The sequence below is a fragment of the Triticum aestivum genome, chromosome 7A, assembly GCF_018294505.1.
Source record: "Triticum aestivum cultivar Chinese Spring chromosome 7A, IWGSC CS RefSeq v2.1, whole genome shotgun sequence".
NCBI classification, from domain to species: Eukaryota; Viridiplantae; Streptophyta; class Magnoliopsida; order Poales; family Poaceae; genus Triticum; species Triticum aestivum.
Genome location: NC_057812.1, coordinates 609,500,313 through 609,518,994, shown reverse-complemented (window position 1 = coordinate 609,518,994; position 18,682 = coordinate 609,500,313). Strand labels below are relative to the sequence as shown.

Below are 18,682 nucleotides of genomic sequence, written 5' to 3'. Positions count from 1 at the left end.
TGTTCTTGCATGCATGGGTGTCGTTTTGACATTTCTACATTTCTAAGAGAATCTCCAAGTGATAACCGATAACATCCTTGGCCCACACAATAGGGATCCAGGTGATCTTTGATTATCGGCATCCCAATCACGGGCCCCTTTCCCCTTTTATACTTGGTTTCCCTTGATATCCCCTGTATTTCTTATTATATGTATGATGCGTGGGACCAACACATATGAACAGTTTGTGTCAAATAAAGTGGAGGTATTCGGGATGACACATTAGAGTTCTCACAAGAGTTCGAAGAAATTTAAGGAAATCATATTTTTAGGACTTTAGAAAGCCCTTATATGACGGTGTAGGGGAGAAGTTCTTGGGACTCATCTAGAGTTGCTCAATGGAGAGAACAGGGGGATCTGAGCATTTGTTGTGGTTATAAGCACCGATAGAAATGGCATAGTAGACATAGACCACAATCTCTTAACACTTATGCCATGGTAATTGGTAAGATTTTACTAAGTGAATGATAAAAATAGCTCAAATTTTTTCCCAATAAATCAAGCTGATCTTTCACAAATCACATCATCAAACAGCTTCAAAGGCTATTCTTTCATTTCTACTTGAGTCTGGTTTCTTCCTCGTTTTGCTGAAACTCTACAAGCTTACATTCTCAGAGGAGAAAGAGTAGAAACAAGAGAATATACCATTACAGTGGCCGAATTTGTTCTGTGAAGTGATCCCATCGATGATCTTTACAAGAAAAAAGGGCTTGTCGTGTGAATTCCATAAGGCTTCTATGAGGAAAACATGTAACTTTACAGGAGGAAGAGTATACACATTACGACCCGTATATGACACAAATCTGAATTAGGTGTTTTTCTCTAGAACTGATAGTGCCGGTGTAAGATAGTTGTTAGCCTTATCTGGCAAATGAGCCACCTGCAAAAGAGAACAAAAATCAGTTTTACACACACATGAAGATCAGAAAGAAGGTAACTTTTGACTGGAACAAGGAGATCCATCCATTCGATTGCAGCTTCAAGTATGACTTACAAGTTCATACAGTTCATTCCCTTGCTCAGAAACATACTCGTAGCATACCTAAAAGTGGTTCATGGCAAACAGTTAATTTAGATTGTAATCATCAGTTTGAAAAGCATCAACATATAGAAGAATATATGGACAAACAAGTCTTACATCAAAACTTTTGTTTCTCGCCGTGGAATCATGCAATGCTTTGACACAGATATCTGCTACATCCGCACAGCTGATAGCCTACATTACAACTTCAAGAATCAATATTATGGCACTCAAGAACGCAATTATGGTCCATGATATTTCACCTGAGAGATTCTGTTTCCTTGATCAAAGATCAGTGCACGCTGACCGCCAGGTTCTTCCTGCAAAGAGAAGGTCGAATGATCATGATGCAACCATTTTAACACACCTAACACTTCAAAAGTAACGAGCATCTGCTTTGGCAATCCTACTTGCAATGGTACAATCTAACAAACTGTTTATTTATGTTGTTGGAAATAGGGTGGAATTTCAGCTGTTGTATTAGTATGCCATACCTGCAGTGGACCAGGCCGTACAATTGTGTATCCAAGGCCTGACCTTCTCAGCGCATCCTCTCCAGCCTAGAAAAACGTGGAGGGCATTGATGATTTAATGAGCATTTGAAATAGACAGGCACAGATACGTAATGTTTACAAAAAAATAGAACCTTCTTTGCTTTGAGAACTTGTTCTCTTCTGTTAGGTTCAATTCCGGAACCTGTGCATGAGACCAGTATGAAGTCTGTTTCTTGACCGGTCTGCAACGAATTAGAAGATATATGGTTATCAATAAACTGATAGAGAAGACGGTTCAGTTATGATAACACATGAAGTCATGGGGAGGAAAAATTCGGCGAAACAAGAATTACAAAGAAAAGAGGAAGTAGCTAAGCCATGGGGCAGTCAAATAATCATCTTTTTAGTGAAACCGCAAATGGGTTTGTACTTCAATTAGGCAGAAAAGCGAAACAAATATACAAGAATTTTGGCCACGAAGAGACTTTTCATCCATAGGAGGAAAAACATGCGCGTAGTATGGCAGTTCAATAATATAGGAACAACTTACAGGTAAAGCTTTGATGTACTCCAGTATCAGCTCAAAATTTCTGGGGTCAGTGGCACCTTGGGTTCCATCACCAGGTCTCTGCGCAATGCATCAGTAGCTAAGACGCCAATTTAATGCTATAAACAGCCAGTTAATATTTGTTGATGATGGAAAATAATTCATCATGTTGTACTGACCTGCCTTTTTGGTTCAAACCTAATGGTGAAGGTATGCACAAGAAAAGGGTCTAGGGGAGGATCTTCTGGTTTTACTGGACGGAAAGCCGAGAAAGGTACTCTTACCTGCAGAAAACAAACATAAAAAAATTGGGATCAAATTGTACGCTCATCGCTTGCTAACATGCAGTAAAATCACCTATTACTGCTAAATTATTGCACACTACTTACCCTACAAAAGCCTACTTTTGTAGTCATCCGAGCAAAATACTTCTTACTCTGTGAGGTGTCAGCCAGTGGACCAGTCTCAAGAATAACAACATATGATCTTCCATTTCCACCCACTGAAAGAAGCAAGCCATCATACCTATCCAAGAATAACAGAATTGATATGTAACCAAGTTCACTGTGATGCGTCAAGATATTTCAACAATCTGGGAGCTGTTAAGAAAATTGTAAGAGATCTTAATACCTGTCTAGGGTGGAACCTAAAGGGAGAGATAGCCTCTTTGATATCTCGACATATCCACCTCTTGTAAAAACAAATCCTGACATAAGTGGATGTTCATCAGACAACTAAGACCTAGGAAGAAAAATCAATATATCTAGGTAAATTAGTACATTTGCTAAGAAGTGCCCTACACAGCATAGGGCGTTACCTGCAAAAACGGCCTGGCCACCTTCTGAGAATTCAAAGGACGCATCGATACCTTCATCAAAACTAGAACCAGAAGCATAGGCATTCGGGAAGTAAGATCCCTGGTTCACCTCCCAACCCTTCAGAGACTTAGCAGATTTAAATTTTGCTATCAAAAGTTTGCTCTTGCTGCTTTTACCAGCCCTGAGCTGAGCCATCTCATTGTAGTAATCCTGGAGAACAAAGCATTTTCTAATTATAAGTTAGTGAAATTAGAAGAGGTATAGTAATGATATTAAAGAAGTTTTGATGCTAAAATTACTAATATCATTTCCATGTGACAAATCTGAACAGTTTTGTGTGTACTAGCGATCAAAGATTCAGATCTTTGACTACATTTATCCTAAAACAGCATCTACTTTCGAATGGACAAGGGTGGCTTCTAAGATTAGAAAATTATTAAGGTCAGAAAGAGTACCTGGAAAGCCTTGCTGACATTCCTGACCCCTTGGTTATCAACTCTGTTGAGGTCCCCGGTAATGGTTGAGCGCGCGGTTGCGCAATAGATAATCTTGCTGCAACCTGACACGGCCGATTGCACAGCCAAAGGATCACCAACATCGCCAACAGCGATGTCCACCGACCTGGGAAGCATGTCGATCACCTCGGGGTCGTCCCTTCTAACTAGAGCCTGTTACACAATGGTAAATTTATGTCTGAATTTCCCTAGTTTACCACAAATCAGTACGTTATGAGCTCAATGAGCACCGTTGCCAGTTTGCCACTTGTTGTATCTAATCAGTATGATTATCCTAGTGGTGAACAAACATGATGGTGAACATGAAAGAGAGTGGAAGAGGAGAGAGTGAAGTGCGCGCGCGCGGGGGGGAAGGAGTACCTTGACATTGTAGCCTCGGAGCATGAGCTTGCGGACGACGATGCGGCCGATGCGGCTGGTGGCGCCGACGACGAGGACGGTGGTGTCCTGGGCGCCGGGGACGGTGAACTCGCACATGGGCCCGCCGCGGCTGAGCACGGCCTGCTCCGCCTCGGCGAGCGCCTCGGTGGCGGAGGCGCTGGACATCTGGCCCAGGCGCGAGAACTTGCGCCACACCTCGTCGAACAGCTGCCGCGAGCGCCGGCCCAGCCCCACGGGGCTCACGGCCATGACCTCGTCCAGGTCCAGCGAGGCCGCCCGGCTCTCCTCCTCCGCCTTCTTCTTCTTGGCGGCCGCCGCCTCCTCCTCGGCCTTCCTCCTGGCCTCCTCCTCCTCCGCCTCCTGCTGCTGCGCGGCGGCCGACCTCTTGCCCTTCCGGGCCCGGCGCTTCTTCCGCGTCGACAGCGTCGCGTCCGCGCCGTTGGCGGCGCCGAGGACGCCCCCCTCGTCGTCCACGTCCTGGTCCTGGCCCGGCTCGGACGCCACCGCGGCCGCCGGCGTGGGCTTGGCCGCGAAGCAGCACGCGCTGCCGTGGTACCGCGGCCTGGGCGCGGCGGCGCGGGACGGGGACGCGCAGTGGGTGCCGTGGAACGAGGCGATGATCGTCGCCGCCCCCGCCGCGCCCGGAGGCGACACGGCAGCGACCATGGCCGCCGGCGACGGTTAGCTCGAGCCTTGGACGAGGAGCGGCAGCAGAAGCTCTGCTCTCTCGTGTTCGTAAAAAATTTCGTTCACGGTATATTCCGCGACCACTCCCGGGCCGCGCAGGCAGATAAAGCGGGGCAGGGGAGGCAGCGGCCTGAGTGGCGCTCCCGCCCCGGGCGCCATTTGTGGCTGCGGTTGCGGGCGAGCACCGGTGGGGCCCACGGCGCAGAGACGGAGGTCGTGCGCATGGGCGCGCGGCGAGTGTCGCCGTCGCGGGTGGGTGACTGGCGCCCACGCTCTGCTAGTAGTAATTCATACTACTGGATAGGGGGGAGGCGTGGCCGCGTGGTGGCGGGTGGCATGCCGCGGCGACGTGGCTATGCCGAGTTCACTTGCCCCCATGCCGCCTCTTCCGTTCCGTGCGGGACTAGTGTATTTCTCAGCCAGATGAGGCCAGATCAGTCAGCCATCCAAGCCCAACAGGATGGCGTGGACACGCCCAAAGCCTCCATGGATCTGGATAATCCTGACCGGGCTCGGGAAACTCCGTCACAAATAGAGATGCAAAGTACACTAGTACTACGCAACAAGCAGGGCAGGAACCGGAGAGCAGGGACATGCGATGCCACAATTCAGTCAGACATTCTTTGTACTGTATGTATATATAAAGATCCATCCTACACAGATTGCAAAATGTAGGGGCTGCAACTGATAATAAATAATAAATGAAATAACCGATATCAACCATGTTCTGTTCTGTTTTGTTTTCTACAGGTGCTCTCTGAGCTGAGACAACAACAAAGAAAGAACAACTATGACTGGTGTTTTGCACCCTTTGACGCCAAGTATGCCCTATTTTGCACATGTATAATAAGGAGCCATCCAAAATCCTATTGTACATGAGCAGGCTACAGAACAAGACCGGCACAACGATTACAGTATAAGTCACCGACGGCAAGAACATCGATCGGTGTGCTGAGACAATTGTCAGCATGGGTTCTGGGACCGAGATGTTCCATCTCCAGTATAACTGATCTTTCTCTCAAGTTGGCCCGTACAGAGCTTGTCCTTCGGGCTTGAGACGCCATATGTACTTTTTTGCTGTCTTTCTTTCTATAACAGTATACCTGTGTGTATACCTGGCTTCACTAACTCCTGGCAACTTCTGCGGCTCTCTGCCTCATCATCTCGTTCACGGCGGCCCTCCTCCTGGATTCGGACTGCTGCTGCGTCCACCTTAGATGGGCTTTGAGATCCCTGTGTTGTTCAGGCAACGCGATATTACTCGTCTATTCCGAGAGGCAATGGCTCAAACACTACGTATGTAAGTACATACAGGGGGTGGTGCGAGCGGGAGGGGTGTTAATTACCTGCATCTAGGTATGGTACACTTTGATTCTTTGCAAGTTCGGGCATGGAGCTGAAGCAGCGACCACGTCCTTTGGCAAAGTGAACAGCCTCCGGCTGCCCGTTTCTGGCACCTCGTTGCATGACCAAAGAGTCCCTTAAGTCTTCGGCAATCAGGATACTGGCAACCAGCGGTGCGACATTTATGCGCATGGACCAAAAGGTCAAGCATTCGCCGTGCCTGCACAGCCACACAAGAATCATCGTAGATTAGTTTTAAGATCGATTCCTTAGCATATACTAGTTCATAGATAACCTAGTCCATAGAGTAAACCATAAATCACAACCACAGCACCAGCAATACACAAGTTGCTCAAGGCAGAAAGGATAACATATGGTATACAAAACTGACAGCACACTAAGTGGACAAATATGGTTTTCAAGGGAATAAGTGGACTAGTATGGGCATTAGACTTAACAGTGCAAAAACAAGAAAAATGTATGGAGTGTTACCAAATTAAAAGGCAGCATACAAAAATTGTATGTGTTGCGATATATTTTTCTGCATATAACTTTCACAGAATATAAATTACCTGCTGAATGCGCATCTGGCGAGCTTCTTTATTTTGAGCATTACGGTCTACACATGGGTGATTTGTTAACTTGTGACGATGGTTGGCACCTCCGTCTTTATTGTAACATCCTGCGCACACATCAAAGTCTGGGCATTCTTCACATCGCCACCCTTGACCAGCCTCAATATCGTTATTGCAGATATTGCATGTGGTAACAAAGGCTGGTGCAGTTGGATTATGAAGGTGGTATAACACCATCATTGAGGAGTGTTTTGCACGGCGAAGTGTGTCATATTGATAGTGATTTCCTTGACAAAGACTCAGGAATGCCTGTCTGGTATCGAAAAACTCACACTCTAAGACATCATCTCTGTCCTTTGTATCTTCAGGCACCCCAACAATGTCAACCTAAGAAAGAATATTACATAAAAATAAAAATTGGGGCAATTTGCATTGTTGCTTCACTTATATTTGATGAGTGAAAAACTAGAGTAAAAAGTAAGTTTTCCAGAACTTACTGGATGCAGCACATGCAAATCTCTACTATTACTCGGGTGCCTCTCCTTTTCTTCAAGCCGTTGCTCTGAATCATAACAACTGCAATAACAAACTCATCAGTAACAGAAACAAGGGTAACAGCCAATATTAGACTAGCTGCAAGCAGATTTTAGAGCAATTTATCCATTTATGAAGTTGCGTAGAGATTAGGGAACCATAGTCACAGATCACGAGGATCACATATAGTTACAAAGATACTACTACCTACACACACACACACACACTTGTCAAATGTGGCATGACTGGTTGTGCTTTCAAGTTGCAGCATATATATAGACCTCAACAATCATGTGCATATATATCAAACAGATGTGCCATTTATTGGGTCCATCACACGAAAGTAACATATGCAATGAAAGCAACTTTACCTGTCACAAATATAAAAACTTTTACACTGGTGGCAGACCCAGCGTTTTCCAGCTACCATAAGAGTAGAGCAGTGACTGCAAGAATGCTGCAAATGGACCATGATGAAATCTTCCTTCATTGGGTAAATGGTTTCTCCAAGCTGCACAGCATCAACTAGATGGCTAAGAATAACATGTGACACGACTGAACTGATACATTTTTGGTGCATCAAGAAAATAGTGCATTATATAAAACTATACCTTTTGCATCAGGATAGCATCCTTTGAAGCATTCCCACTTAGATCAGTCTGGCCAGCAGCTCTCAAAGCTCTTTTTGTGATAGTCTTCTTTAGTTTCCCCTTCTTCTGCAACTTTCTATCATCTTCTTCTAGGAAAAGCTGGTTGATCATATCTTCTGCAGCTCCTGGCCAATAATCTCCATCAAAATAGGGCAAGCGAGCTGCAGTTACTTTGGCCTTGCATTCTTTTGTAGTGATAAAAAAGTGATCATAGAGATTTGTCAACTCGACAACAATACGCTCCTTGACAGCTTTTCGAAGCATAGATAAGTACCTGTGAAGGAATTATTAGTCATATAGGACAGGAATCACAGATGCCACATAAGGTATTCATTATTTTGTAATGCAAAACAATATTTATGAGCATATAATAACATAAATGCCCATCTAGTGTCTTACCATTCGCGCAGCTTATCAGATTTTGGTGTCTTCTGAATCTCTGGATGGCAATATAGAATGTAATCTTCACCCTTCAAAGGTGGGCAAGCCCATATGTAACAGCTAGTGAATCCGCGCTGCTTACAATACTCAAGATAACCGATCTGTATGAGTATAAAAGTAATGTTATACTGAGAGCAAAAAATATTCGAACATAACAAAACTGAAGTTTGAGTAAATGGTGGATTTAGGAAACCGTTCACACTCTGCTTGACATACCTAAGCTTTCTAAAAATTAGGAAAAGGAAACTAACTAGAATAGTGAATTACCAGAATTTCATGATAGACATATGTCCGCAAGGCCTCCCCAGACACTGTTTTTACGTCAGGTCTAAAGAATTTGACAGAATCAAGATATGACAGATAAACCCGGCGTTGATTTGGGTCTGCACATTCTGCACCAAATTCTTGAACATACATGCTAAACAGGCACACTTCGACACCTTCTATTTTCTGAAATAAGACAATAGCCTGCAAATATTTGGCAGTACTAATGAGAGGATGAATTTAAAAAAATTCTGACAGAAAGAAAACCCAGAATTGCCAAATATCAACATCAACTGATTTTATACTTCAAATGACTGCATTGTTTTCTTACCTTGGATTTGTAAGGGAATTCTGCTGGGTACTTCTCTTCTTGAAAGATCTCAAGAAAACGTGGTTTAACTTCTAATTTCTTGTCCACCGATGAAACAACTCTGACCACAAGTCCATCGGCTCCAGAAACCTGATAAGTAAGAAAAACATTAGGAGAAAATCAGCAAAAAAGAAATCTCACTTAGAGATTAGAGGCTGAAAAAATAGACTGGTGAATATAATAGTGGCATATAATCTATTACAGGACAAAATTGCCCAGAAGTATACTTGAAGCAGTGCTGATAATGCATAACCTAGCACACTGAGTTAAGATTGTATCACGAGGGCATGTCTGCTGTGTTTTGCTTTGGCATGAGGGCAGTCATCTTATCATCAGATTAAAAAGGACAATCAAGCATCAGTAGCACGCATCACATAGGGAAAGGGAGACTGTCACGATGGATTCTCCACTCGTAAGCTAAGTAACAGCACAAGATAAAACCAGTCGGCTAAGCTCTCAGTCTGCTTGCTACGCAAACTTACTATCCTGACCCCTTTATATATGTGGTTCTGCACTGTGGTAATAAAACGGTGCTGCATTTTTTTACAGGTTTTTAACCAAGCTAATATGATTAGGCTTGATATGCGCCCAAGTCTCTTAACTTGGCCATAGGGATATGAGGATATTGATGCTAACCTCATAAGGACAGATAACTAACATAGCTAGCATTTGGCAATGAAGGTGCTTTCCAAAAGAACTACCACCCTGGAATAAGATTTTTCTACAGTTGCCTCGTTGTATCTCAATGTTAAGTCAACTACGAATCTATAATAGCGATGATCTTCCTTACAGAATCCCAGATCAGCTAAATGAACAAGTGTGCACAAATGCACACCACTCAAGCATGATTGCGGAGAATCAAATATTTGCTTCACTCCGATGCTACAGCTTTTTTAAAAGCATGCAATAAGATCATTATGCACTCAAAATTGAAGTTCTAAAGTGATGCATATTCAATTTTCCTAATGTTTTGTATTGCTTCATTATATATGATAAATCAACTATACTTCAATCAGTATGATGCAGATTGCCTATTGTCCAATTCTAACATGGTAAATAACTAAAGATAGAGCTAAGCAACAGCGTAAAAATGTCAGATGTTTGTGGTTTAAAATGTGTCAAAAATCAAATTCATGAAGGAAACTCAGTAGTATGAGGAGTGAGTACATAATAAAGACAGGCAGGACCATATCTGTGAACTATGTCGTCATTGCGTATAGATAGAATATGCATAATGAGATTATACAGGGAATGCTGAGAGGCACGAGTGGCGAAAAATGCATGATGAGCTGTGCTCAAGTTGAGAAACTCGCTAAAAACATCAATGTGGTGCATTAACTCTTGCCACAATAGCAACCAATACCTCAAAAGACGCACTTGCAGTAGATAATGGCATAGCAGCAGTGCTAAGCAAGTGCATGCGCGGCTGGCTAGGTTTCAAAAGGTGCACTTGCAGCAGTACAAAACAAGGAATCAAGATCAATGTGGACGGTGGGTTTCAAATCAATTCCATGCAAGGGTCGACTGGCTGCCTTATTCATGATGCTGATGGTAGATTGCTACAGGCAAGAGCTAAGTGGTACCATGCGGTTGCCAGCGCTCTTTCTATGGAGGCATTTGCTCTAAGAGTTGGTGTTTGGATGGCTGTTGAGATGAGGAAACAGAAGGTCATCGTTGAGAGCGACTCTCAAGTTCTTGTCAAATTTTGGCCCAGTGATGCTGAAGACAGATCAGAGATTGCCCCCGTCATTAAGGAAGTGAAGTAGCTAACTAGAGTTTATTTTAGTTTTCAAAGTTAAGTTTGTGCACAGACCAGTTAATGTTGCTGCCCACCTGTGTGCAAAAAATGCTTCGGCTGAGCGGCAAAGGTGTGCTTGGATAAATATGAATCCTAGCTTACTTTTCAGCCATCAGCATGACTATAACTCTGCACTTATTCAGTAATGAAAAGCTCCTGATTCGGGAAAAAAAAAGGTGCACATGCATGAAAGAAGGATCTAGCAAAACAAACATTTAAATACAGTCAAATTCTTAAAAAAAGAATAAAAAATATGCAGAAGGAGTTGCACAGCTCTGTTTCTAAGTACACAAGCCACCGGATTTCATATTCAGGAAACAGGAACCAAGACATAATAACCAAGAAAAAGGAAACATAGGATCCATAAACGTAAGATTCTGTAAATTGAACAGGCAGCACTAACCTCATCAAAGTTTTTCCCATCACGAATGGCCCGTTCATGTCTCTCTTCTCTGAGCCGTTTAAAGAGTCGTTCTTCTATATGATCACTAAGCACAGTCCTTGGCAGATCTTTAGCCCCAAGAACAGCACTTTGTGGCAAAGGTATACGTAAACCATGTTCTATCTCCTGAACATAGCATTTAGGACAAGTATATTCTGCTTCTTTAGAATCATCCCTTTTGAAATTGAAAAGGGCACAAATCTGATGCTGCCAGCGTTCACATTTGTCACACATAACCCACTGTAGAGCCAATCAATTAGAACAAATTAGCATGCAAATAAGAGTTTAGAGAATTCAAGCCTACCAGAAGGGACTTTAATGCAATTTAAATGCTTACCCCTTCTTCCGTTTCATCATCGTTTCTCATTTTATGAAGTTTAGCCTTAGGAAATTGATTACCTTCCACCTGAATTGTGGAACTGCGAGCCTCATTGTAACACAGGATACAGAAATTGTGGCAAGTCTCAGTAGCAGCAGCAGTATAATATGATGCATTTCGTTTTATCCGAGCACCACAAGGAGAACAATAAATTGGTGGAGGCTCAAAATATAGCTTCTCTACTTTGCAAAGCTGGCATATGTTATCATTTTCAGAGTGTTCAATCACTTGATGCTTTCCAGCTTTAGCTTTGCTCTGCCAAATGATGGAACAGAATAAATAGTTTACTTTGTACTGCAACAAGCATATAATTGTTTAATATGCTTATTACACTCTGAACAATGGTAATACCGATGAACGTGGTCCTAATCAATCTACTTATTTTAAAAAGGAAAAGGATATGAAATGTCAGGAGTTAAAATACCGATAGTGATTGAACATTAGTCAAGGCAAAAAGAAAGAAACAGAAATTAGCTGGTTACTGCAGTAACAAAAAAACATTCCATGGTTATTAAAACCACTGAAACTATCGATTCATATATGATTTAGTGGATTGAAATATGAACCAGATCGTGTTTACAAATTGCAAGCAAATTCTGTGAATTTGTGATTTGTCAACAGTAAATGCATGTGCATTACTACAATCTTTACTGTTGACAAATAGAGATCATCTTCCATAGATGTGGTGGACATTAGGTACCTTGTCTTTCCACTGTTTTCAATAGTTCACATATAGTGCATCTAAAAAGTTTCATTTGTGCTATTACAAGTACAGCATCCTTCCCAAAATATTTATGCATCATGTACCCAAAAAAACCTCTGTGCAGTAGGAAATCCCACTCAAACAAGTTACTGTTTTCATATTCATATATTGGTTTTATGCATTAAAATATTTGATAAACTGTCTGATCCAAAATATATAGCATTTATGACTGGGTCAATTTTCTGAAACGAGTTCTTATTAAACTCCGGTATCTAATACATGGACCTGGCAATAATACGAAAGTATAAAAGATCAATAGAAAAGGGGATCATTTGTTCCTAATTTTCCCGATGATAATTTGTTTCTTTCTGGTGTTGGGTCCTGCAGTGGGTGTTTCTGCTGCTTTTAGCTTTGTTTCTATCATTTGGCCATGGCCATTCTGGTAGTCAGTAAGTTCTACCACTCTCTGGGTGTTTTCTGAATACAAATGACATCCACCAAAGTGCACGTTTGAGCACTTCCGAGCCTGTTCTAGAAAAAAAAGTTGACTGGCGATAATTTCTTAAGTCTCGTCCACATTTCTTAGCCTTTAGATCTACAACCAACCGTCCACATTCCCACCCCACCCCATATATAGAATTATTTGCTAGATGTGCAATTTAACCAACAAGACAGCATTTGGGTTTCCTTAACTTATTTCCCACACGCTTAAATCCACCTAAATGTACATAGAAACTGTGCAAAAAGCTATGCAAGCATATTAGAGATCCTTTCAAGGTGAAGAAACATACCTGACCAACCCAATGCTTTAGACTGTCAGTGTGGTCTTTAATTTGTTCTGGAGTGAACAACTCCATGAGTGAAACACCTTTTATCTTTGGCTTCCCCGATTTGGACACCATGACATCTTTACGACCATTTGTTATGTTTTTAAGATCAATAACATTCTCCTTCATATCATTGTCGAGCAATAACTTTTCTTGCTTGACATTAGAGTCTATCACATTCAAAGCACCAAGAATCACATTAGATCGCATAACGCCTATTTTTTCATCACCCCTAGCACTGACCTCCTGTTTTGGCACTGTCTTGTTTTTTGGCTTGTGCAAAACTAGTGGGCTTGTTCCGGGAACAGGGACATGAAGAATTCCATTCTTTGATGCACTGGGAGATATATGCTGCAATTTTGCACGCTTTGGTATCGACTGTTGCTCATCAATGGTTTCAACTACCACCAAGTCAATGTCCATTTTTTCATCAAATGCTCCATTGGTGATTTTCTGAACCATATTCTGCTTAGTAATTACTATTGTCTCGTCACGATTGTGCTTGTGTGCCTGTTCGGAAGAGCGGCGCAATCTTTCCTTCACCTTGCTGCAAAGAGAACAGTCCTTCTCAATGCAATTCTTATAGTGAGAAGACAGGATCTTTGACGAACTGCAATACCGATATGAACAGATTTTCGTTTGACAATTCCTAAAATGCTTCACAATCTCCTGTACAGGAACACAGTATTGAGATTTACAACTTCCTTTAGGAGCTTGACAACCCTCTGCATGCTTCAACATTAGCAACCATCGCAGTTGATTAAGGTGATTTTTCATGCTTTTCGAGTCCTGTTCATTTTGTATTACTGAGGGCTTCAACAATTTAGAATCAAATGAAGTCCCAGTACCACCAAGCTGGTGTCCTTTATCTTGTGCACTGTTCTCTTGACCAAAAAAATCTTGACTCTGCTTTTCAATAAATAAAATATTAGCCAAATGAATTTTGAAGAATGAAACATGATGAGTTGTCCCTCCAACTAACCTGATTTTGTTGTGAATTTTGCTGCCGAGGACTGAAAACATAATGATTTTGCACTAATTGGGAGTCGGGATGATTAGGCTGCAACTGATGTGGTTGGCGGAGTGGTTGTTCATGCGACAATTGTGATGTACTAAGGCTCACCATGTCTTGTGGATTCAAGCAGTCAGCGTTATTGTGATATCGGGGTGGTTGTTGAACTGATTTTGTGGTTGACTCACTTGCAAGAAACTCAGAATTCATTCTTGAATTGGACATAATATTCGCATCACTAATATCTTGATTACTTCTAGCTGTCAAGATGGACGAATTAGTGTCATAGAGACCTCTAGAAACAGCCGGATCAACTGATGCTGCAAAAAGAAACACAAGTTTAATGTATTGCAGTACTTTGCTAACCAAACAAATCAAAACCAATACAAGCAAAACCAACTAATGATAGTAATGATCTAACTATGATAGTTAAAATAAGCACTAGTGCCTCCAAAGATGAGCCACAAGCCTAGTGCAGAAAATATTTAAGCTGATACTCGGTAGAAGTTAAATGTCTCTTATATGTTACACATAATAGGAATAGATAAGGCTAAATTTACAATCAAGTATTATGAGTAGCAGCATATCATAGTAAGATCATAACAATTCGTTGCTTTCTACTTCCTACGTCCAACAATATAAGATGTTATTACAAGCAATATGTGAGTATACCGGTTGTAATAATATATATTATATTATGGGACAAAAGGAGTAGTATACTAGGACGTGTAATTGAATGTATTGTAGATTTCTAGTGTGAGAATATATATAGGAATTTTGCTAAAAAGAACTACATATATTCTCACATGTATTATTTAACTATGATAGCTAAATCATTGGTAGAAGAAGAGACTTTGGGGGTGATAAATCTCTGCAGAGCAAAGGGAGGACGGAATCAACTTAAGAAAAGATTGTTCACTCATTATTACTTTGCATGCTTACAATGCTTACCCTTACACAGAGGATGGACTAATAGAAAGCTAAAATTATCTTTCAAAAATTAATTGATATTCGAGATAAATATTATTTATCCTAGGAAGCCATTTTCTTAGAAACTAGATAACTTGATTGACCAAATAAGACCTTCTCAATACTGACTACACTGACTTGATGACGCCTGAACAGCATGTCCTACGGTACCATGTAAGAAAAAGGTATGCTATAACACAGCTGCACTTGCATACTTAGATTTAATGCCACCAAAATTACCTTGATAAGGAAGGAATATCATTCTTGTATAACAACTTGCATGTGTTTATACAAAACTGAACAAAAGTAATCTTACATTTATTTTTGTTTCATACTAACTGAAGAAAGTTTCAAATAATTTTGTTCTTTCTTTTCTGAAAATGCATTATTGAGATGGAAATCAGATTCCAGCGCAATATATGCCTTCAGCAGAATCTTAATGAATGAAGTTTCAGTGTGGTCACTACAAATTAGTTTCCCTCTGTATAGAGGCATAAATTGTCAAACAACATGATATAGAGGAGGGAGTTCTATAAGAAAGACAACAGTCATACTTGGCGTTCTCTGTGGAGCGTGAGCATTAAACTGTTGTTGAGAGAGACTATTGCACGAACTGCCATAAGATAGGTTAGCAAACGCTTCTGATGACATATTTCTGTTTATTAGCTGCATTCTCGGCCTCTGTGTGTCCATTCCACCATTCAGTGTGCTTGGATATACTCCAGAACCAGCATGGCCCTGAAGGTGGTGAACAGGATAGAAACCTTGATTGTTACCAAATGGCTTCTGTTGCTGCTGCATTTGCGGCACAACATTCGATTCCACATTAAAGCATCCAACTTGACTTGAGTACTCAGAATTAGCAAGCAAAGTCTGTTGGTTGCTAAATCCTGGAGTGGGGATCATATGATTTACGTGTTGTTGCATGCTCTCTGAAGTCGCCGCCATTGAGAGGCTATTAGTGGTAGAATTTAGTGGGGTATTGGTGGATGGGTTCTGATACCCATTATACATGGAACCTAAGACCAGAGATAGTAAGTAATCAGTAGCAGCATATGAACTACATGTGAGAGAAAGAGGGAGCATATGATATCTCTTTAAACATAAGCCAACAAAAGTTATTCATACCTGCACTTGAGTTATCAGTTGTGGTTGTGGTGTCCATCACATAGGGCATTACAGAATTCCCATTTGTACACTGAGACATACCAGGTGTTGGAATCATTGTGACATGGTTGGAGGAAGGTGCTACCTGGCCCAACATTTGCTGACGTTGCTGACCTTGGGCCGAAATGGTCCGAAATGCATGCGCCAAATGTTCTTTAATTGGTCCCTTAAACATCTTATAGTAATCAGCCTGCTCACAAAAAAATATTAATGAAAGAAGAGAGGGAAAGAGATTGAGAGAGAGGGGTGGGGTAGAGAAATGACCAACAATGAAAACATTGACACAGCAAAACAAGAATTGTTAATAAAGACAATGAAAGTGGAAGTACTAAATTGCCTTTTCTTAGCACATGCGAGAAAACAGATTACGAATTTGGGCAAGAATTTGGTGTGTGGAGGGGGGAGGGGGGGGGGATTTCTCAGTCTTTATTCCTCCTCACCAATATGTGGATCATAGGTCCAACTATTGGTGATGCAGTGGCATGTCCTCGAGGACAGCTCTTCGCAGTGGAAAATCTTCATATTTAAAGGAAAAAAATAAGCAGGACAACGTTGTTTCATAGTGACCAACAACGTTTAACTGGACAATGTTTTTTCTGCATTCACAAGATTTCTGGTGGGGCGCTGAAATCCCCCATCTTTCAACTGAATTGGCAAGTTGCATAAATCACAATGCCATGGCATGTTGGACACCTGTGCCACATCTCAAGTCCACTTCTCTAGCCGAGTGGCACAAGATTTCTTCATTGCTTTCATTACTTCATATTGAATTATACCCGTAAAGTAGTGATTGATGGGAGATCCGTGTATGATGAGCTTGATGGCTGAGAGAAGCTCAAGTGTATTGCGATTGAGCAAAGAGAATCATGAGGGTGCACCTCTGGCACCAGCAGATCGAAAGCTTCCTGGGTCTTTTGTTGACTTACATAGGGACTAGTATTTAGTGAACAAAGGTGTGGGCTGTAGATAGCATGGGAACATTAGCTTTTGGGATAGTCCTGGCTATTCTGTACTGTGCGGAAAATACAAATAACCACAATGCTAGTGAATGGTAGACTGCTCTAGAGTGACCACAGCCAATTGAATGGCAAGCATGCCACACATTTTGACTGTCCACAGAAATAAAGTACCATTTCATTCTTTCCAATGTTTGTTTCCTGTGTGTGTGTGTGCCTTGAAAAAAAATGAATGATTTGGATTACCTTGGTCGGATGCGCCATGAACAGAGCCACTTCAAGCCGCTTTGCAAGGTTCGTCATGTTTGGCATCATTCCAGGAGATGCATTCCTCTTTGCAATAATAAGATCTAATCTGGCAATGTTAAATTAGTGTTAGTTAACATCATAATTCAAGCTTGTGGTTTAAATGCAAATCCTCTGCAAAGAAGTTCTTTGGTTCGACTATCAACGACTAAGCATGAGTTATTGCACCAGAACCAATCGAGAAGTGGATCTCGGCAATAAGTAAAAGCTTACATCCTCTGAAGCATATTTTTGCGCAAGTTTACAAACTCAGGATCCACACCGGGGTGCCCGAAAGCAACCTGCCGCTGCTGCTGTTGCTGCAGCATCCCGTGACTGCTACCTGGATTCATCTGCGTGGTCTTCCCGGACAGGTTTGACACCTGCCCCAAATTCATCTCGTCCACCAAATGGGGGTCAATGTGCCGCCTTCATCAACCACTGATGAACAGATGCGGCTGGACACAGCAGCCAAAACAACACCGAGTTAACAAACTTCACAACATTAGTATATAGAATCATATAAATAAGGAGAGCAAGCTCCGTCCAACTTCCAAAGCAAGACCCAGCCCATTTGATTCGCGGCAACACCACGGCCTCTGCCTCTGCCGGCGGCAAATGGGAAGACTCAGGGAGAATTGAACTGGCATAAGCAGCGCAGGCCCATAGGCCCGTCGCACCAGGACGCCGCAATGCGAACGCTGCCACGCGGGGTCAACCGAGCCGGATGGATCCCGCGCGCGATCGCCCGGGGGAAGCGAAATGAGAGGGGCCGAATCGAGCCGCCACGCAGCACGCGAACCAGCGACCAACTAATCGAGCTACGCGGCGGAAGGATTCGATCGAGAAAACCTCGGTCCCGGCGATCGGGGAGCAGGATCCGCGCGGAGCAGAGCTCATTCCCTGTCGGAACGGCGAAAATCGACGGAGGAGCTAGGGCTTGCTTACCGTCGAAGGAAGACGAATTCGAGCCGGGGCCCGAATGGGATCCCCGCTTCCGCGCCGGCGCGGTCGAGCGGGGGCGAGGGGGCGGGCGGCGGCCGGGGCTTTGGGCGGGCGGCTGGAGGGGTTCGGGGCCCGTGCGGGCGAGGGAGCGCGAGAACTTGAGACGAGGGGCGAACGGGAAGGGGGCTCTGAGTCGGGGACGGAAAACGGGAACGCGTGAGGCGAACGGGAACGGGAAGAGGAGGACTGTAGCCGCGCTTTGTAGGTGGGCCAAATCTATGTATGTAGGAGTATCTCCCGTTTCCTCCCAAATTCGGAACCGTGGGGCCACCGAGTCCCCAACGGATGAACACCTCTCCCCCAAAGTTCTCTCTTATGTTTCCTCCCGAATGGAGAGGCAGGCTTCCTGCTGGCTTGTTTCTTTCTTCATTCATGTGTTGTTTGGACAACTTTTTCTTGTTATGGTAATATTTCATCTCATCATTATCGCTTGTAGTTGTCGAAGATTTGACCGTCTCT

The 18,682-nt window shown here is 42.7% G+C and overlaps 2 protein-coding genes across 3 annotated transcripts; both read right to left on the bottom strand.

Moving 5' to 3' along the window:
- Positions 1-562: 562 nt before the first annotated feature.
- On the bottom strand, positions 563-4,637 carry LOC123148589 (protein HIGH CHLOROPHYLL FLUORESCENCE PHENOTYPE 173, chloroplastic). Its single transcript, XM_044568045.1, has 13 exons — positions 3,795-4,637; positions 3,375-3,587; positions 2,919-3,129; positions 2,732-2,807; positions 2,491-2,626; positions 2,281-2,385; positions 2,105-2,182; positions 1,707-1,796; positions 1,555-1,620; positions 1,324-1,380; positions 1,178-1,255; positions 1,034-1,081; positions 563-919 (listed from the first exon to the last, which is right to left on the bottom strand). Exons 1-13 carry the CDS (start codon positions 4,479-4,481, stop codon positions 848-850), a joined length of 1,917 nt encoding a protein of 638 aa, XP_044423980.1. The 5' UTR covers positions 4,482-4,637; the 3' UTR covers positions 563-847.
- A 537-nt stretch (positions 4,638-5,174) lies between these two features.
- LOC123148588 (probable histone acetyltransferase HAC-like 1) lies at positions 5,175-18,396 on the bottom strand. 2 transcript variants are annotated; one of them, XM_044568042.1, is made up of 18 exons: positions 18,167-18,396; positions 17,453-17,676; positions 17,180-17,288; positions 15,939-16,167; positions 15,365-15,829; positions 13,812-14,161; positions 12,794-13,735; positions 11,258-11,554; positions 10,882-11,160; positions 8,642-8,770; positions 8,314-8,514; positions 8,005-8,147; positions 7,567-7,879; positions 7,327-7,466; positions 6,919-6,997; positions 6,419-6,808; positions 5,849-6,066; positions 5,175-5,735 (listed from the first exon to the last, which is right to left on the bottom strand). In XM_044568042.1, the coding sequence occupies exons 2-18, from the start codon at positions 17,614-17,616 to the stop codon at positions 5,627-5,629; spliced, it is 4,557 nt and encodes a 1,518-aa protein (XP_044423977.1). In that variant the 5' UTR covers positions 17,617-17,676; positions 18,167-18,396; the 3' UTR covers positions 5,175-5,626. The 2 variants fall into 2 exon arrangements, with proteins under 2 accessions (XP_044423977.1, XP_044423978.1); XM_044568043.1 differs by having other exon boundaries at positions 17,453-17,659.
- Positions 18,397-18,682: the final 286 nt, after the last annotated feature.